The 21,136-nt window shown below is 47.1% G+C and overlaps 1 protein-coding gene across 1 annotated transcript; it reads right to left on the reverse strand.

Moving 5' to 3' along the window:
* Positions 1-529: 529 nt before the first annotated feature.
* On the reverse strand, positions 530-13,992 carry MORN3 (MORN repeat containing 3). The gene is made up of 7 exons (XM_009945502.2): positions 13,903-13,992; positions 12,454-12,526; positions 10,535-10,690; positions 9,684-9,841; positions 7,447-7,606; positions 4,595-4,779; positions 530-2,098 (listed from the first exon to the last, which is right to left on the reverse strand). The coding sequence occupies exons 2-7, from the start codon at positions 12,461-12,463 to the stop codon at positions 2,030-2,032; spliced, it is 738 nt and encodes a 245-aa protein (XP_009943804.2). The 5' UTR covers positions 12,464-12,526; positions 13,903-13,992; the 3' UTR covers positions 530-2,029.
* Between the last annotated feature and the right edge of the window lie 7,144 nt (positions 13,993-21,136).

Below are 21,136 nucleotides of genomic sequence, written 5' to 3' on the forward strand. Positions count from 1 at the left end.
TCCGCTATGTTCCTTTACTGATGTAAGTCTGCCGATGGTGAGAATTGTGACTACGGTCCCACAGGTGCTCGTTGTTAGTAAAGGCATTAATGGAGCAGCATTCCAAAACACAAAATCTTAGTAGTAGGCACAGAATGTATTTTCCCATCCTTTACTGGAATACTAGTTTGGTTTTGAGGAAAACAGACTCTTAAAAACCCTCAGTAAAGGAAGAAAACCTGGCTCAATATTCACACTAGAGTGAATGGTTAAAAAGATGCTGCCAGGCTTAAAAATTGCACTTTTGTCTATAAATTGTGTACTTGAAACATTATTTTGGAAGGAAGTCTGGAAAATATATTTTCCAAGTTGATTTTTTTAAAATTACTTGCTGTCCTGGATAAGTAGCTGAATTTCTCTTTATTTTGTGGATCTTTTACAAAGTGACAGAGAAGCGTGGGGTTTTTTGTTTTGTTTAAGAAATACAAAATTAGAAGCTAGTGGGACAACCTTATTTTTAACTTGCTCAAGCTGGTAGGTTCTGAGCTAATGGTGCTGTTATTACAGCTGCTTTTCTGACTATTTTCTGCACTTTAAGCCATGATATTGAATGTTTCTCTAATTTTCCAGCTGTAGTCATGAAAGTTACACCTTGGGCACAGTCTCATAACTGTGTACCAGAGGCAGTAACCAGACCCAAACACATGGATCTAAACATTAAGAGTGCACTTAGAATTTGTTTTTATCCCTTATTTATACTAATGGTATTACGCATTTACCTCAAGTGTTTTAAACATTGGTTATTGTATATCACTTATTTAGATATACTTTAATGAAATAAAATATACTCAATTGTTGCTGATTATTTGTTATCTCGAGGCCTAAAATATTCTTACTTTCTCTGTATCCCTTATCTCTTCAGCTATATTGCACTAATTCTAACTGTATTTCTGAGGATCTCTTGAATGTGTTCAGTTACTCATTTACATCATAATATGAAGATCAAATTGCGTGTTCACACAGGCAGGTATAAAGGATGTAATGTAGTTGACGTGTTTTTCCTCCTGTCAGCACTGCTTAAATCTTGGGACTAAGCATGTTGTATTGTTGTTATTATCTCCAAGTGCTTAAACAGAAAAGTAGGTTATCTTTCAGCCTAGAAAACATGAGGAGAAAAATGAACTGTAAACAAGAGGTGATACTCAGAAGCACGGTGTTAGTCGGGTGGACTAATGACCCGTTCTCCCAGGGCCTGTTTTTCACCAGCCAGCTGCAGTGCCAGCTTCCTTCGGCCTTGCAGGTGACGCTCAGCAGCACCTCGCAGATCAGCAGTGCCGCAGCTCTGCGTGGCTGGCGCGTGGTCCTTGCGTCGGGTACAGATGGAGCAGCTGACGCAGCGCCATTGAGCGCCAGGGCTCCGTTGCGTGGGCTGGCCAAGGAGCAGAGCTGGGGTGAGATCTGGTGCTCTGCATTCCCAGCGGTTAGGGAGGAGAACCAGCGTCGCATTATGGAAAATGCACAGAGAGAGCAAGTGTAAAATTAATAAAAATATTAACTGAAACATGATCTGTGATGGCTTCAGAAGCCATCTTGATTCGTGGGTATGTATCGGGCTAAGGTTAGGGGGAGTGGGAAGGGGAAATTACTTGACTGTACTTTTCTAGGGCTTTGCTTTTATAGCGTATAATAGAAACCCTGTGTCTTCTCTAAGGCGATGTGGAAGACCTTGAAACCAAGAGGAGTGAAATTTCTTTGCAGGAGGAATAAGCCAGGGGAGCTGGGCAAAGAGTCACTCCGCTTGTCTTCCAGTATTTTGCTGCCTCTTTTTTTTTTTACTTTTTTTCCTTTCTTTTCCAAAATAATGCGGCGTGGGAGGAGGCCTCTGAGAAAAGCCACCTGCAGAGTGAAGCATACGTGGGCAGCCTTGAGGGAAAAGTGAGGCAGACCATGACATGATAGAGCACAGTGTGGGTTTGAGACACCAGTGAATGAGTAACCCAGATCGTGTTCTTATCTTGCATCTTTTTTTTTTTTCTTCAGCATCCGGTTATTAATTTTGGCTGTCATCAAACATCGCCTGGGCCTCTGCTAAAACACCATCTGGATCAGCTAGTTCAATCTAAATAAAAAGAATACAAATCGGTTACGCAGTGTAATTGAAGAAGCTTAAGGTTTTATAGATCTTGATTACTCGAGCATTAACGGAGAATCTCCCATGTATCAGGACTTCAGTTTATATTGCAGCCTTTCAATTACTGCTTTAGAAACGTTGCTACACTTCCCTAATTGTATTAGCATGTTGAACATCACTTCATCTCCTTGAAATAGCTCTGTGTGGAGTGGTCTGATTCTCCTTTAACAAAACACATTCTTACACAAAACTGGCTTTGATTTGTAGCCTGTTGGGTCTTGCCTGTTGTTTCAAAAGGTGAATTGCAGTCACCCGAGTCAGCATCAAAGGTCACGTGAAAGCGGGAGTCTGCAGTCGTGTCACCTGCGTGCGATGGGATGCAGATTCTTGAGATGGAAGTGCCAAAGCCCTGCCAGGAACTTGTCATCTCGCTGACCTGCTTTGTGTCCTGATGCTTTCTGCAGGGTTTGTGTGTGTGTGTGGTGTTCTCCCAGGCAGAAGACATCCAGCCTTTTTCTCATTTATTTTGTCACACTTTCTGAAGCCTTGGCTTCAATAATTATAACAGCAAACATCTCAAGTCCACCATGTTGTGTCTTTCCCCATCTCTGCAGTTATGTTCCAATTCTGCCTTGATGCAACCCCATCATCTATGTGCTGGATTCCTTCAAAGCTTATGACAGTCCCTCTCTAGTGTTCAGCCATTTTCTGTCCTGCGCATCCCCACCCTTTGGTCCTTTCACCTGCTAATAAAACACAGCGGTGCTTCTCCCATGCAGGAGCTCAGGTCCCCGCTGTTAGCCTCTTGCCAAGCAGAAGCTGGCCATTTAGTCCATCTCTGGCTATGGCAGTTTCTAGCGCTCACCCAACATCTACTTTTCTCTAACGGCTGCTTGCGACTGTAGTTTGACAAAAGGTTTATGAAAATCTGAAGTCAAGTTTCCTCCTTTCATCTATTACTTCCTTCATGTTCTCAGATCAATAAATCTCTTCTGATGGAAAGCACAGTAACAGCAGTGAAAGTTGATGTTTCCTTTTTACTTGTAGAGCAGAACGAAACCAGGTCATAACTTGGGCTTCAGGGAGATAAATAAACAGCCAGGCTTGAATATCCTGCCATAGCAAAATAGCAACTCACCCCAGGGCTGCTGGGCTGGGTTGCTGAGGAGACTGTTCTCGGATGACCTTTGACAAACCTTGTAAAGTAAATATTTTTAGCTACAGAAGTACTGCTCCTTTCACTCTTTGCAAAATCAAGATTGTTTTTCCCTGGTGAGTGTTTGGTGTTTATTATTCTGCACTGCCGTGGGTGTGCCTAGTAATTACAGGATTAACTGGCTTGTCAAAAATGTCTGTGCTCAAAGGGCTCTTGCTATAGAAACCAGATTTGAAAAAACAAGGGAAGCAAAGATCTAACAGCTGTGAGCTTTGGTAGCTGTGCGTGCCCGGTATCGTTTGCAGCAGCCTTGCCCCTGGAGCAGAGGAGGAAGGTAGGTAGCTTTACCTGTCACGGGGCCGTGCTGTTCCCTGTGTTACTGTGTGTGTAACCAAAGCAGCGTGCTGTGGTTATCCAGTGTGGTTCTGCTTGGCGCTAAGCAATGAGGAGCTTCCCCACCTGTATCCTGCAGTAACTGTCCCTTGGAAACACGATGCCTTTGTATTTCATGTGTGTGGCACACAGACCATGGGGATTCAAGCTGAGACTCTTTTGGCCAGCTGTGTCACCTGGAGCCACTTCTGCTCCATCCTAATCCCTGTGCCCTGTCCTCCGAGGGCGCGGAGTGGGGCAGAGGCTCTCCCATCCTCTGGCTCCTGCACCGAAGAGATGCACAAGGACCCGGCAGCTGCAGGGCTGATGGCCTGGGCTGTCCACCTGCCTCATCATGCACCACACCAGGTCTTTGGGAGGGGGACTGGCTCTTCATCCGCAGCCTTTGTCAGTCTTGGGAGGAAAGGGGAGCAGAGCATGTCAGCTCTCGGACACGCGTCTGCCCGCCCTGGGGAAGCTACGCACACCCCTCTGCCCGTGGGGCTGCTGGACAGGGACAAGACCCCAACTCAGTGTGTCCGGGTAAAGGAAATAGCTGATACTAGCGCTGCAGCTGCTTGGGTTTCGGTAAGGTCTGGTCAGCTTTAGCAGCTTGGATCGGTGAAATCATTTGGTTTTGACGCAAATCCCACCATTGTCTCTGCCTCTATTGTCCTCGTTTCCTTTGTGCTGCTTCAGGTCCCTAAGCAGTTTTGGTGCATGAGAATGGCATTTTTTCAGATGTAGGTGATTAGGAGGCTCCAGGGGTGGCTGGACGGGCTGTTCGTCCCTGCGGGGCCATTTAGGACACTGCTGGTCAAAAGACTGAGCACACACCCCATGAGCTGGGAATGCTACGGAGGTAATGGCTTGGAGAGAGATGCTACCTGGAGAGCTGCCCCAAGCGCCGATGAATGAAAACATCACTAACAAAAATGAAATTGCCAAGCAATTACCTTTGGGATTGGATACTGAGTAGGGGCAGGAGCTTTGTCTCTGCCAAAGTCAATCAGGATTCCACATTTTGGTATATCTTCTGCCCAGATACCTTCAAACAACTGTCCCTTATCCAAGTAGAAAAATTTCCCTGGGCCATGCTTCTTTCCATCTTTCCAGCCTCCTTCGTACTGATTTTCATTTGCTGCAATTAAATACATGAACAGACCATGAGATTTGGTTCATTAAGGGGCTACAAAAGACCGTTTCATTAAGGGGCTACAAATGACACCAATCGACACAGCAAACCAACAGCAGAGGAAATAATCTGTTTGGCTCCTCTTAGTAATTTTGAGCGGGCTGTGGCACGGTGTGTTGTTCTGCTTTCTCAGTGCTCTGTTTGCTGTGCCACAGAGGACAAAAGGCTGCGGAAGACACCCACGCTTGCCCCCTTGGAACAAGAAATGCATTCACCTGCTTTGTTCTCCCGGTGATACTCCTTTTTTGCTGATACACGGAGCGAGTGAGCTCAGGGTTACACTAGTAGCTGAGTCACTCTTCACAACATGAAAAATTATAGGACACAAGTTTTGGATTTGTCACTGCAACAAATCACACAGAAACTGGCTCAAAGAGGTTTGCTTATCTGGGCAAGGAACAGCAGCACTGTCTGATCATTGTCCAGTCAAAATAATCTTGATTTCAAATAATACTTGTAGTTATGTTTTTGCTCAATGAATTACAGCACAAGAATTGCTGTAAGTGTCTGAATGGCTCAGGCAATCAGTAGCAGACTGTTTTTCCAGCTGCATTGCATCTCTTGGCATTTTTCTGCAAGTCGAGAGAGGTTTTTCTGGGCTCTGTGCTGCTCTCCAGGAATCCATCCATCCATCACCAACAGGGAAAGCAGAGCTGCAAGGGGAAGAGAGCAGCCTTGTCCAGGGACGCTGGTTGAGAAGGGGCATCATACCCACGGTGATGTTGGGCCTGGGATACATCCAGGCCACTCTGCTCTCACCAGGAGAGTCCTCTGCTGTCCCTTTTTCCCAGATACGCTGTTTCTAAGCAAAACAATGTGGGAATTTCTGACCAAGTCACTTAGTGGAAATATCTTTGGGTCTCAGCCGAACTCTGCCATTCTTCATGGCAAGAGGTGGCTGAAGTCCCAGGGCACCCTGCACGGTGCCCCAGCAGGAGCTGGGGATTGCCAGAACGCCATAAGGCAAGAGGGAAAACCCAGAAATACTTCTGGGGAGCGTGGCTGCTGGGGTCTTCAGGCAGGGTCTGGTTTAGAGGTTGGAGCCACGGCGGTGGTTATCTTCAGCTTGCATCTGGTGGTGTGCTGATCTGCAACACCGACGTGCCCTGCCCACCAGTGGAAGCAGCTCAGCTTCTGCTCTCCAGCCACCGACAACTCAGAAACCACTGAAACCACAGACCTGGCTGTGATGAAGGGGCCATCATACACCCCGACCTGGCTGCTCCCATCCGCTCTCCTCCCAGAGCACCTTGGAGGTGGCGTTGCTCACAGCCAAGATCTCTGCAGGCGTGCAATGCTCTGGTTTAAAAGCCATCCAGCAATGGGCTGCAGCAGGGGCGGCGAATCAACGTGGTGCTCCCAGCCAAGCTTACCCTTGCCGGGCACGCTGCCACTACAAGCAATTTAATCTTGAGCTGCGGCTCATCGTGACCTCCACTGAAGAACTCCTTTCACCATCACAAAGCTGCTGGCACATGGGCACACTTCCAGTGGCTGAGCTGAATACATTAAGCTTGTGGGTATGAAATAATTGCTCTGGCTAATTTTAACCAAAAGGAATCCAGCTCACAATCAGTTGCAGGGTACGCTGGAGGCAACTGGGCTCTGAAACGGCGCATCAGCCGTAGCTCAGCCCCGAGGGGTCATCAGTTTATAATGCCAAGGGTGACTTTGATGGGAGCGAAGCTGATTAGTGGAAGGAGTTACCCCTGGAAGCGGATGCTGATTTCATCTGGACAAGCCATCGGTCCAAAGTGACTTTACAGTCAGCAGGGAGAGCGCAGTCATGTGTGTGATGTGCAGTGAAGGTCGTGCTTGTTCCTCCCAGCTGCTTTGCTTAGCTAATCACTAGCCTTGAGATCACTTTCAAGCAAAAAAACAGAATAGATGAATAATCATATAGAGATAACATTTCTTCAGATGTTCCTGGAACTCAGTGCCTTGTACTGCAGAGGGCTAGGATTCTTGGCTTTGGGGAAAAATGTGTAAAACTCCAAGCAAAATAGGGGAAAAAAATGTTATACCAATTTCTATTTTTATGATGAGATTGCCCCCAACATTCCCAATCTGTGATGTGCTTGGTGTTATTTTTGGGAAGGGATTGTGTACTAATGAAACCCCTGCGTTCACTCAACGTAAGCCAGTGTCGGAAGTAAGAGAGAGGATGGAGTATACTAAAAAAGAAAACGTATCTTCTTTTTTGTCTGTGCTGGAAACTGGACTCCTCTTTGGTATGCAGCAGTTAGAAAGTACGTCTGGCGAAGTGCCTGGCTTGAAAAGAGAGATTTGCTCTCCTCTGACCCAACAGTATATTATCTCTAACCCTAACCATCCCAGTCATTTAAATGTAAATCACAGCAAAAATAAGCTTTCATGCGTGTGGGCTTGAGCAATGCAATGCCGGCCCTTGCACAGCCTGTGCTGCCTCCAGTCCCAAACCAGGAGGAGAGGGACGATGCAGGGGAGCAGCTGCAACCCTGACGCAAGGCTGCAGCGGGAGATGTGATGTAGCATCCAGAAATCTGGGCGGCAGACGCATCCGGAGAGCAGCACGACACCAAATAGCTTGAAGGGGGCAGGCAGACGCCTTGGGTGAGGATGGCAGGTACTTACGCAGCCGCAGCATCCCCTGCCCGCTGGGCCGGTCCTCCAGCCACTGCCCCTCGTAGATGGATCCATCCTGGTAGTACATCCGTCCCCAGCCGCTCCGCAGGCCGCGGCTCCACTCGCCCTCGTAGCGCTCCCCGCCAGGGTAAAACGTCGTCCCGTAGCCCTGGAGGGCAGCACAGAGATGCCTGGTTAGGAGCTTCTGTATTGAAAGGGGTTGGTGTTCAATTTGGGGACATTACTTTCTTGATAACGCTACTTCTTTGCTTATTACTGTTACACATGGCTGCTGGTGGCTATTCACGTGTTAAAGGAAATGAGAGGTGATGGTATGGGATTTTTTTTGGCAAATGATTTTATTCCCATGAAAAAATCTCAGGTTTGCATCTCAGTGCGTTATTATTGGCACGATCACTGCTAATATTTAGCTAAAAGCAGGTTTTACTAGTATATAAACCTGCCTGTGGATACGCAGCACAAAAAAGATCTGTCTCTCAACACGGGGATTTTATGCCCTGACAATGCTCCCTACAGTCCAGGGTGCCCCAGGCTGGCGGCTCCTTCCGTTGCCCCTGGGCAGACTGAAGGTCTCCAAGTGATGCTGACCACGGACATGGTTTTGCATTCTCCACACCCCCAAAGAGGTAATGTCCTAACCAGCACCTTGCCTTGCTTCCTTCCACCTTCACAACAAACTAAAGGCAGCCCTGAAGGCTACCTGCGGCGAGACCGGCAGGCGCAGGCAGCGATGCCTCGCGTGCCTCCCTGCAGCTCGGCCAGGCTCCCAGGGCAGCAGGCGTCACCCCGGTGAGGCAGGCAAGCTCTGACGTTGAGCTGCCTCCGCTCTTTGCTTTCCCTCCTGGGGCTTGATGCCGCTGGCAGGTTTGGTTGGTGAACTTCTGAATTAAGACCCCCAGGTGTGTGCAAGCTGGGGACCCCAGGAGGTGTTTGTCTTACCTGTGTGTGTTTGCCATTAAGAGGAGTCCAGAGGTACTCCCTATACTGAGGAGTGATACCAGAGAGCAATATTTGCATATTACTAATGAGTTTTCCCAGAGGAATAAAGCATTAATTTATCTCTGAACAAAAAATAAAGTCAGTTCTGGAACGAACCTGATTTTGCTGAGCATGAATTATATTAAACTGCATGGATGTAAAGGGGTGGAAGAAAAAAATAAGTCTAGTGATACTTGGATGTCATTATAAATCGTTCACCAAAGCTCAATCATCCAAAATACATCCTCAAAGAATGGGAGGGGAAGCTCCCTCCAAGAGACTGAAGCCATAAAGCCACATGCCAATTAGAAGCGTACAAAGCTATTAATTTAACTTAAGAGCAGACACAAAGGCGAACACAAGGTTTCCACTGGCAGATCAGAAAATGTTCCTACAAGGATTTTGCACATAAGATTGCAGTCATTTCTACCAGATGACTTCCTCATTATGTTTCCTTTTAGAAAAAACAGCGATTTATGTGACAGCTTAATTTCCAAAAGAACTCATGTGATTTGTCTAATACACTGTAAAACTCCCAGAAGAAGGTATATTTTCCTGCAGTGCTTATCATACCGGTTCCTCCAACCGCTTCAAGGATGAGAAGAGAGAAAGGGATGGGTGGGGAGGATTAAGACACGGGGTACGAAACCTCTCGTCCTGCTTGGCTGAGCTGCAGGGGAGTCCAGGCAGCGATCGCTGCTCTGCGGCAGCTGGTGGGAGGTCAGGGCTGTAGCCTGGTCACCGGCGGATGGGTGGGATGCGTCCCTCTCCAGAGGAGAGAGGGTGGGCAATGGGGTGCTCTCAGCCACGCTTGGCTTTTTATGAAAGATTGATTTTTACTCTTGAAGATTCCTGGGCTTTCTTCAGGTTCAAATTAAGATTTAAAGAGAGCCCAAGCCTGGAGGAAGGTTTGTTCCTGCAGCTTCTGCCCAGAGCCACGCTGCTGCTTCCCTATTGCCGGCCGTGGGACACGGTGCAGCTCCTGCAGCATCTGACATGGAGAAGTGAGTAACGCCAGAAGTACTGAGGTTGGGGAGGGCGGGGGAAGAGGGCTTAAACAGCAGAGCTTTTGCTCTTGCTTTCATTTTCTTGTTCCACCTATTTGTTTCTCCATAACCCTTCAATTCAGCCTCAGTATTTGAAAAATCAGTATTTTAAATGATCTTCTTGCATGTGTGCACCCAGCTCTTCCCCGTGTTTTGGGGAATGCTGCCTCGCTGCCAGCAGGCGCAGGACATCCCACTTACGCATTTTTTGTTGTTTTTCCACCAGCCTGTGTACACCTTCTTGTATTGCTTGGTTACAGGGTCCAGAATGCTGTATGAGCCATAACCATCCCGCTTCCCGAACTTCCAGTCACCGAGATAAATAGCTCTGTTGCGTTTCCATACCTGGGTGCCTTTACCTGTTTAACAAACAAGAGGAATTATGGGGAGACCATCGCAGTCGTTAGGGGGAGGACTTATGGGGCTGCCGTCCTACAGCTCCATCCCAGGCGAGGTGGCGTTCCCTGATGCAGGTTTATGTCTGGGATTCAGTTTTCCTTCCCGAGTCGGATGCATCTTTAATCTTGGTCAGGGGCTTCCTGTGTGGTCTTCGCTGAACGCACTTAAATCTTTCCAAACCTCAGTTTACTGCTTGTAAACAAACCTGTCCTGCTCTGGCTGCTCAGGACTCGGTCAGGGTCTCCTTCCCCTGCTCTGTCTCCTGCAGCACCCACCACGACTCGAAAATAAATGAATATTCCTGAAGACAAGTCAGAAGCCGAGAGAGCTCCAGGGGCTGCGCAGCCAGGGCACATCCCAGTGTGTGGAGCTGACTGCAGTCTGCTGTGTGTGTAGGGGATTTTTAAACATCTATATTCTAGATATTTCAGGTAATTGCCCCTGAGCACGTGCAAAAGCTCTTCAAGTTACCTATTAGAAATATACTTGAGCACATTTTTGCATGACACATATCAAAAACATATATATGTACACAGTCATACGTGAATGAACAGTCTTCCAGGAGCATCTACAACCACTGACCGCTCCCTGCCCCTGCAAACTTTTGTACAGACATGTAAACTGGTACTTTTTCTCAAAATGGTCTATCTTACCGTGTTTCAAGTTGTCCAGCCATTCTCCAGTATACTGATCCCCATTTACAGCATAGATCGTGTGTCTTAATCCACATTTCTGTGCTTTCCTGTCCCATTCATGCCAGAGAGGCTCTGTAGCTCTAGGATATTTTACAAAGGGCATATTGTTCATGCCTGGAGAGGAAAACAAATAATTTTCCACAATGAATTAGAGAGAAATTACAAGGCAGGTACGGGCAGAACAGTCTATTTGTGAGCTATGTTTTAATATGCACCCAAGCCAGTAATTGATGTCTGGATTTGGAGGGATAAAATAGAGATATAACAAACAGAAGGTATCTAAAAATACTGAAGTACAAGCCAGCACTATCTGAAAATAGGCTCGCAGCATAGCCTGGCCTGTTAGGAAATGTTAAATAAGTCTCAGCAGGTGGGGTCTGTGGTGGGCATCAGTCTCTCAGCCTGCCAGAGGTCTTGGGGAGCACAGGGAAAGGCAGCCCCTCCTCTGTACAGCCAAAACCCTGACAGGCTCCTTCCCCTTCTGCATGAGGCTGGAGCAGTCATTTAAGCAAACTAGAAAATTATTTGTTTGCTAGGAAATATCTCAGGACATTGGAAAGCATTCACAAGATAGTGGATCAGAGAGTTGGCTGGAGTGCCTGGGGCGCACCAGGAGCTGGGACACTTCATACATCCAGCAGTAACGTAGCTCAGACTCCTTTACTGCTAAAAATATCAGTCCTTGAGGTGTCGTGTTGAAAGAGGTCAAAACCACAACGTTTCTATCTACCAGGAAGTTGCAGACTTGCCCAGGTCAGGACAAGCACTCGTGAGTCAAGCAAGCTGCCAAGGAGGTGGCTTCCAAAGTGAAGCATGGTTTTTAAGCATGGAGATCCGGCAGGGGATGACGGGCACAGTGGGGAGGTGATGCGGGTGTCAGAGATCTGGAGGGAAAGGATCAGCGTGGGGGGAGAGGAGGGAGAAGATGCTTTGGCCCATCAATACAGAGAGGACAACAGCGGAGTGCAGCACAGTGGTGATTTCTGGGCATTGCTGGTGGAACGGCTCGCTGTTCAGCACAACGGGAATGCCAGCACGGATTCAGAGGTGAGAGTGCTTTCCTATAAACCATAAATAAATGCCAAGAAGTGGCTGTAGAAACAAAAAGCAAGATTCTATGAATGCCGTCAACATCCAGAGCTTGGCCAGAGCTTGGCAGGCTGGGATGTGCTCCAATTTTGTCTCCTGGGCTCCCCCTTCTGTCCTGATCAGCTGGACGGAGCCGTGTCTAACGATTTTTCCGCATCTCTCCCTTGCTGGGTGTGAGCTGAGCTCCCGTTCCTGCTGCGCCACAGGTGCCCAGCATGGGGGAAAGCATGGAGCTTGGGAACAGAGTGGAAAAGAAGGTGCTTCGGGTCATTGCTAGTGAATAAAAACTAGAAATTATATCTAAGAAAATGCAGTTAGCCTTGTCCACATAGCTGTGGGAAATAGCCCTTCAACAGCTATTTGAAGGATATGATTGCTAAAAATCAGTATTTCTGTGTCCATGATGAGCCTTCCTCCCCCAAATGCAGCTGTGTTGTGTAGTGCGTGCCCCACATGGCTCCTTACTGTGGCGCTGCAGGGAGTGTGGGCAGGGCTGGGGAGTGCAGGCAGGGCTGGGGGACCTGCCCAGGTTCTGCATTGTGAGCTCAGACCCGGGGAGGTTCCTGCCAGGCTGCTGCGGGAGGAGAGGGGCCAGAGCGCGGGTTCCCGGCTGGTCGCTGCCCCTTCAGCTGTCGAACGCAGGTGCCTCCTTCACCGATCTCAAGGAGAGGCGGGGAAGTTGAAGACCACCACGTTGCCAACCCTCGCAGCAGATGTTTTGAGGACGTGGTTGTCTGTGAGGGCAGAGAAGGATTTGGCAGCTGGAGTCCCCTGGCCATGCCACTCACCTGGGAGCATGTTGGTTTGAGGATCTACCCCTCAGTACGATGGAGTGGCAGCCCGCTGCAGAAGATGGATTTTCTGCAATGCAAACACAGGATACGCCACAGCTAAGTTTCTCCCTCGTCTTTGGGCCCTGGCGAGGGGGTCTCTCGCCAATATTTGCCAAAGGCTGGAGGTTTGCAGGACACAGAGCCGCATGTTACCAGCTCACATCTGTCCTCCCCTTGCTGGGGGAGCAGAAGAGCAGAGCTACAGCTACGTGTACCCATCCCGACACCAGCTACGACCTCCGAGCGCCTTGCGGCTGTGAAGGGATGTCTCCCCGCTGCTCCACCAGACGGGAGCATCACCGTCCCACCACTGCATCTGACCGCTTCTTCAGCCCAAAGCTTACCATTTAAAAACCCCAGGGAGGATTCCCAGCTGCTGGGGCAGCCCCAGCACCCCGCCATCTGCTCACCGAGGCACAGCCCATGCAGAGCACCAGGGGTAACACAGCCTGGCGGGAGCCACCTTCAATTGCTGAATTCCCTTCCCAATTTACGACAGCAATGCCAGGTTTGCGTAAGTGTTAACGTAGTGGGTATTTGCCGCCCTGGATGTTCTCAGCCACCTACTACAAGGGTGTGGGGAGGCTGGCAGCAAGAGGCAGGTGGTGCAGGGCCTCCCACACAAGTTCTGTGGGGATGCCTTGCAGCCCGCAACGGTGGCTGCAGCTCTCGGCACTGACGGCTAGAGGCTGCTGCTCCCATGCATCTCTGCCGCCGCAGCTGCGCTTGGGGATGAGGATCTTAGAGTTCTGTGTCCTCCGGACACTGCTCTACGTCAGGTTTCTGGTAAAATGCAGCTTTAGTTTGTTAAGCCCTACAGGAAGCCCATTTTTTTCACTGGCCCTTCACAGGACTCCAGAGCAATGCAATTTAGCTACAGATATACTTTTTTCCAGCTGCACCTATTAATTTCATAAAGAGCAAGGTGTAAAATTAATCTGGCTGCAGAGAAGGGGCAGCTGACTGTCCCTGGCAGCCCCCTTCATGCCACCACACCACGTCTCATCGTGCAAGCTCTGCAGCAGCTCTGCCTGCGGAGCAGCACCCTACTCTGCCTGACCGTTACCCGGCCCCGAGGGTCCCCAGGTGAGTTCACCCCTTGCATGGACCCCTGCACCATGGCACTGCCCCGCACTGGGGTCCCTTTGCTGGCACCCTCTGGCACAGCCAAGCCATGCCCGGTCCCTCCTTGCCCCCGCAGCGGTGTCTCCAAGCGGGATGCTGTCCCAGGACTGATGCTCAGGGCGCCTTTTGCTGCTCCTCTCCAGCGAGAGCAGGGTGCCAGAGCAGCAATGGGAGTGGATGATGGGGAAACCCCATGTGCTTGCTTTGCAAAGCACCCTCAAGTTTGGCTTACGCTCTCCTGCCACCCCCCACCCCAAGAACCACCCCACAGACACCAACCTGCATTGGGTGCCGGCTGGGTGCTGCCGGCTGCACCAGCAGGGTCGTCATAGCAACTCTGCCAAACTCTGGCGCAAAGGGTCACGGGAGAGCTGCCGGAGAGCTGGAAGACCGAGCGGCTGCAGGCAGAGAGGGATGCTGGTGGGACGAGGGCTCACCCTGCGTGCCCCACGATGAGCACGAGCGATGGAGCTGGAGCCGGAGCCGGGCTCCTCTGCTGAGCTGCTCAGCACACACCGATCTCCCAAGTTACATGTCTTTGAGTTAAGGATTATCCAGCAGAATATAAAATGCTGATAAGCAACAAGTGTTTCACCTCTGGTTGTTCTTTGGACGTGCACAGCAGCAGAAGGCTGGAAATGAAAGTACTGTCTATGGTACTGATGGGTAACAATTCAGTCTTGCAAATGTCAGAAGAAAAAGGAGAAACCCCCTGAAAATGCACATCAGAGCTCTTAAAAAGAGAAATCTGAATAAACTTCACACGAATTCCCTCATCCACTGCATTTCTTCCACAGCCACGGCGAGCAGGGATTGCCATTACAGCCTTGTGGGTGAGCTCATTCCAAGTATAAAAACAAAGTTCTTGTCTTAATCGCATGAGCCAAATGCGTTTGTTTATTCTCATCCTTTTACCACTTTTTCTGTGCACAACACTGCAGGCTGGATCGTAAAAATTTTGAGGTTGGTGGAGAATCTTGGGTTGAAACACAGCGCCCGCCTTTGCAGAGGTGAGACAGACCTCGGTCTTCCCCATGGGTGTTCATCCGCCACCTGCAGTGTCTGTAGCATTGAGGGTGGCTTAAATGCTGCGTCCATGCTTGGGTAGGACAGAGGGCGTGAGGAGATGGTGACTACCAGGTAATGCGCAGTTTTCTGCTGCAAGCAGGGAAGGATCTTCCAGGTTTGGTGGTGGGTAGCAGTCAGTAACAGCGAATATAGCAAACAGTGAAACTGTAAGGCTCTTTCATCCAGGACTGTCTCTGGTGCAGTCAGTACAGGCAGGGGAGTTAAAACTCTCTTTCTTGGACCAAGCACGAACACGGCTGAAGGCGAATACTCCATCTCCCATGACACGCGTGAGGCTCACAGAGCAGGAGAGAATGCCACTCCCTGGGAAATCTGGGGGAGAAGGAAAATGAGCTGGAGGGAGGGAAGAGGTGTTCCACATCCAATATGTGTGGAAATGATGGAGGGAGATCCGTGCTGCGGGAAAATACAAATATGGAGTTTCTGGTGCTGGATTAGATGAATTGGGAAGACAGCAGCTGCTGGTGAGCAGGTCCCAGCATCTCCTCTCTGGCTGCAGGGAATGTGCCCGTGCAGCTGAGGGGCTCTGCATCTCCCTAAATCCAGGGAGGCAGGAGAGGTGGAACTTGCAGACTTCTTTAAGCAGGAAAAACATAGAGAAAACAATGGAAGTTGACCAAGTTGGGAAACAACAAGAGAAAATATTTCCTGTTATTAAAAATGAGATTAAGGTGTTCAGGAAGGATTTATTCACACACATACATGTAAATGTATTCTGATTTTAGGCAGAGCCTAAGAATTACCAGGACAATCATTCCTGTGTTTTACCATGGCCAGTTGTATGGGGCTAGAGCGGGGGACAGGGGCCTGTGGAGGCAATGAGAGAAATCCCTGAGGGAGAAGAAAAAATGCTTACTGCAGCCCCAAAATTATAGCCTTAAATTACAACCAGAACTAGCCCCTTCTGGAAAAGAATTAATTATTTTGAATATTTCAGCCATTATATTGCACTGCATTTAACTGAGAATTTGTCAATTAAAACAATTAGCTAATTCAGACAATTTCACTTCTTTATTTTTAAATGGCACAGGTTGCCTGAGGTTTTTGAACTGCAAGTCCAAACTATGTATCACCTAACCACAGCTTTTGCTAACCATAAGTTGTATAAGTATTTGAAGTTCAGTATGTATTTGAAACCATTTTAGATGCAATAAAGACTTTACAAGGATTAAAATAATTAAGCAACAAATTAAAATTCACAAATTGGGACCGAAACCTGCCCTGCAGCAGCCGCTGCAAAAGCCTCTATACCTGGATGCAATGGAGGGAAGCACTTGGTGATGCCTCCATTTCTGGGTTGCTTATTTTAAATCCTTCTGCTCCCAGTCTCTGTGCATTTGTTATTTTCTCTCTGTGGTCCCAGGGTGGGTTATCAGCACCGGCTGGCCTCGCAGACCATCCTGGCCCCACCAAGGAGGCTTCACAGAGCCACTTGTCCAGGAAAAGGCCATGCGTGAGTTTTCTTAGTCCAGGTACAAACATCTGAATCATACTTAATTATTTTGTCACTCACTATTATCATTCTGTGGCTTTTTGTACTACGAGGGTACAGAGCAGGTAAATGTAGGGGTACTCTTCTCACAAAAAAAGGCAAAATTACAACATCTTGAAGAGAAGCCAGTGATATCTGCAGCTTTGTCAGAAATTTCTTTTGTCTCATTGAACTGAAATTTTACTTCAAAAATGTCATTTCATTATGAGAGAAGGAACCCTCTTAATAAGCAAGATGTGTGGATAATTTTTGTAAAGGGTGTTAGATATGTAGAATGTATAATTCAGCCGAAGGGTGAGATACAAGCCCGAACTGACCCAGAAATGCCCTAACCAAATCCTCTTCCTCTCCCAAGAGCAGTCATTCCAAGGCACAACATTGAGGCCACTATGAAAAGTAGGATCAAAGTCCCAAGTTAGGATGGGCTAGGAGCAGAACTTGGTTTTTCCTTGATGCATTTACCCTTGTTCTGGGCTTTCCAGCTAAAATTTGGCCCCAAATCTGCTTCTTGGCTGTTTTTTTTAAATTGGATTCTTGTTTTACTCTCGTAGACATTGCTCACTGCCAATAGCAGCAAAGCCCCCTCCACCGGGGAGTGACAGGGCTTCAGTTCTGTTCCTGTTCATGACATTGTCGCTTCAGTTGTCCAGCATTTGATTAAACCTTACATTTATTAAGACTGAAAGGAAGCTGTTAAATCGGTCAGAGTAAATTATGCTTTAACTCAGCCCGTTATACTGCCAATACAATTCATTGCAGTGGACTTTTAGCTCTCCGCTTTCTTGCAGTCTGGACACACTGAAGAGCAAACCAAGCACAGGGAGGATGCGTGGGGAAACATGCCCAGAAACACGCCATTTGTGGAGCAAGGCCACATGATGCATGATGTGCCTTGATTTTTTTTTGTTTAGAGAGTAACATTTTTTAAAAATTAAATAAACCCAAAGGACCTCAGTATTTTACATCTGAAACCCATTATTTTCGCAATGAAAGGAGACAGCTGCTCTGAGTTGAGTTTGCTATCACAAAGCTTGGGGAATCACCCAAGTGAAATGCCCAAACCAACTGAAAACTGTCAGAATCAATAATTTAAGTTTATTCTGGGAACTTTGTAGCATAAATAGAGAAAAAAACATTTAGAGAAACATATGTTGGAATTCTTTAAAGGTGAAGAATGTGACAACAACATACTGTGGAAGTAGGATGCTCAGATATGTGTTTTATTCCTGCTACATTCAAAAGAAAAGTCAGAGGAAGCGGTGGGAGGGTCCTGGACTCCAACCAAGTGTGTGTGGGGTTTAGCTGGATAAGCACAGAGTGGGTGAAGCGCTGAAGGAGATTCCCCACTGCTCTGTTTTTAAGAATTATTATTAGCAGGATTTAGGAGGGATTGAAGTGAAAGGTTTGAGATGTAAACGTCACTGGTTGACTTTTGCTTAAGAGGCAGCCTTGTGGGAAAGTGACTCTTTAAAACTCTTCCCGCCATTTTGCTGGGAGCAGCAGTCTCAAGATAAAAAAAAACCTAAAGGAAGAATCCTAAATTGTCTGAAATGTTCAACCACTTACATATTCATGCAAAGAAGTCGTGGAAGCTGCTGCTTATGAGATGCCCTCTCCTCACATCTGAGGTCTTTTGCCACAGATTGACAGCTAATTGTCTCTACTTAACAACCTGCAAGGAGACTGTTCACAAGTCACCCAAAGCTGAGAATTGGTTGCTGCACAACTGTAGAGTGCTTTGCAGGGATATTGTTTAAAACAGGAGGATCACAGTACAAAGATGAAGGCAGATAAATTGGGCCATACTTGAGCTAACACCTCACTGCAAGTCCTTAACTGAGGAATTAATCCAGATCACAAGATGAGTCAGCAGTACCAATTTCCAGTTGAAACATGTGCCAAGTATTTTATTTATCATGGCTTACTGTCACCTGATGTTAGAACAGGGACTTACCCACATTTATATTTTGTCCTTCCCCATCTGCACTGTGCTGGAGAGAATCAGTTTTTCTAGGACAGGGAAAACCATCTAAGGAAACCGTCTCAGTTATCACAAGAGAAAAGAATGAATGGAATCTGTGTTCAGAAACAGTCTGGAGGGCAAAGGAGAGGAGCTCACATGTGCCTGTACATATACAACTACATGCACTCGAACAAAATTTAACACCAAAAGAACAAACAGTCACAATTTTGCTGTGATCCTTAACTTGATTTTTTCAATTCAATTTCTTTGACACGTTTCCTGGCAGCAAATGGTTGATGAGTTGGGGATTAAGGTACAGGCAAAACAGGGATTTTGTATTTGTAGATGTGCTGCATAAAGGCCTTGGAAGACCTCTGGCAGAAAAAGCCAGCCATTCAAAAGCTATAAGTTTAGAGTTGCAAGATACATAAAAAAAAGATTTGCAAGATACATAAAAAAAGATAGTCAAATTCAGAGGAAAGGCACCATTCATCATGTGTTGACACAAGTGAAAGTCATGCTTTTATAGCCTTAAATCTAAAGCAGCTGTCTGCTCCGGAAATCCAGAGTGATACAGCAATGCTGGGAAACAGGGAAGGAGCCCTCATGAGCCTCCTCAAGGTCAGCCTTCTGCTCGGGGCTGGATGGAGAAGACCAACTGACCAGCTTCATGCTCAAAAACAGATGAAGAAGGAAGAGCCTGTGCAACGCTCCTGGCCCCAGTAACACGGGTAAGACAGTGTGGCCCTGTTGCATGAAGGCACTGGTTGCTTTCTGTACATTTTAACTTCTTGGGTAAGTTGCGTTTAAGGCACCTAGTTCAAGGAAGCCACAAACCTTCTCTTAAGAAGCCTCTCACTGCTTAAACCTGCACAGCAGCATTTCTTGCCTCTGCAAAATGATAAACTGAACCAAAATCTCAACTAAGAGGGACAGATGGGGATGTAGCCAGACAGTGCAACTGCCCAGGCTTTGTTTTCTATGGTGGGTAGAAAGGCATCCTTGAAAATCGAGTATGAAAACTGTATGTGACTGGGTTAATTAGCTGTTGACTGAAGAGCATGTGTGGTTTGTTTGGCAGGCTGTAAGGAAAGATATGCAGAAAGAACAGAGACTCTTCTGAGATAAACCAGGCTCCAGAAAACAATGCCGGGCTGTGGGAGCCCCATCCCAGGGTATGTGCTTGGGGGAATTTATCCCGTGCTCCAGCCGAGCTGCAGAACCTGTTCCTTGCGCAGGACACCACAGGCGAGGTGCGGGACTCCAGGAGCGCTGGCTGCACAGAGCCCCTCTCCCCATCCAGGGCCGAGGGGCGGGAAGCTGCCAGGGCTCTTCTGGGCTCTTAAAATTCCCTCTTGAAATCCTTAATCCAGCTGCTAAAACAATTTGCACTCCTATAATAGTCCAGTAGGGTCTTTAATTGTCCACCGAGTGCAATGGGTTCAGATATTTAGGGGTTACCTCAAACTATATCATTCCTATACATCTTTTCATAATGAGGGAATTTTAACAATATTTTTCCCCCAAGATCAGCATTTAATCTGGACAGGGAATGTCACGCACAAAGACTGGATTTTTCACATCTTGTCTGTAGGAGTTGCTCCTGGAAGCAGACAGGGACATCAGTCAGCACAGCCTTACCAGACACAACCCCTGCTGCCCTTCCAGCCATCCCTTCCCCATGCCCCTGGCCTCGGGAGCAGGAAGGTCTGACTCAGGTTTACAGTTTTCCACAGGTATGGCTGGGAAGGCTTTCTGGATTAGTGCACACCCTCTTACTTCTTGCAGAATCTGTGCTAAGGAGACTGACAATTTGAAAACTTAGCACAAAGTTAAATGGATGAATGTTTATAAAGATTTTTTGAGTCTCTTCCTTCAAGAAATCTAGTTTGGGAGCATGTTTTAGTTGTAGAAATAGAAGTTGCAAAAAGCCTGAAAACTGAAAGAGAAGTTAATAGTTGATAGAACATGGATATGGAAACTTAAGTCACTCAGGACTATAGACAGGGATATATATGATGTAATTTTTTATTTTATGACTCCTAATTCAGACATTAGAGTCCTTTTAAAACTGACAGATCTAATTAAAATCTGCAGTTTCCACTCTTAACAAGTAAAATTAGATACACTATAATAAACAAATTCTCTAGTTCTAGTTAAAAGAAAAAAATCAGTTATCTTACCTTGCTTTCGTTTTATTCACAAAGATGTGATTGAAATAATAAGATTATACAAACAGCTATCATCTCCCAGGAGGTGGAAAGAGATTACAGGTAATTCTGAAACCTTTTGTAATGGCATAACATTCAATACTGGTAGAACCAGCTGTACAGCCAGCCACGCTACACTTGCATTATGTCTGTTTAATGAAATTCTTCTGTGTTTTCTGTTTTAAAGAAAATACAGATCTCTTGAATGGATATTAATAATTAGCATGTCTTTAGTTAAAAGACCTTGAAAGAAATCTTTTGAGGTTATAATTATACACAGCCTCGATATGCGTAAGAATTGTTCCTCGTCAAGAGGTGTAGGGGAGAGCTAGGAAAGCTTTGGTCTGGTGATCCCTCAGTGCAAGGCGTTTCCTGGAGAGTTCCGGGGCCAGCATGGCTCCGAGTGGGAAATGCACAACATTTCCTGCCTTTGTATGCGCAGCACCCACAGAAACACAGACCATGGCCCTAACGAACATGTCATCAGGCTGCAAAATTACGGCCCAGGGCAAATATTCACAAGTGGTATTAAGAGCTTTCTTCTGTTCTTTTGAGGCTTATGCCTCTGGAATGAAATGAATAGTTTTAAGGGTTATTTACAATTTAGGATGTATTCTATAAGTACTGATGAATTCTACAAGAATTCAGAGCACGCGCAGTTCAGAGTGAGATTTAATAAGCAGAGCAAGCCCTAAACAAGTGCAGCTACATCTTAGTGGTGGCTCTGTGATAAACTGAGGTGAGACGACAGTGCAAACG

Source organism: Opisthocomus hoazin, chromosome 13 (genome assembly GCF_030867145.1).
Source record: "Opisthocomus hoazin isolate bOpiHoa1 chromosome 13, bOpiHoa1.hap1, whole genome shotgun sequence".
NCBI lineage: Eukaryota > Metazoa > Chordata > Aves > Opisthocomiformes > Opisthocomidae > Opisthocomus > Opisthocomus hoazin.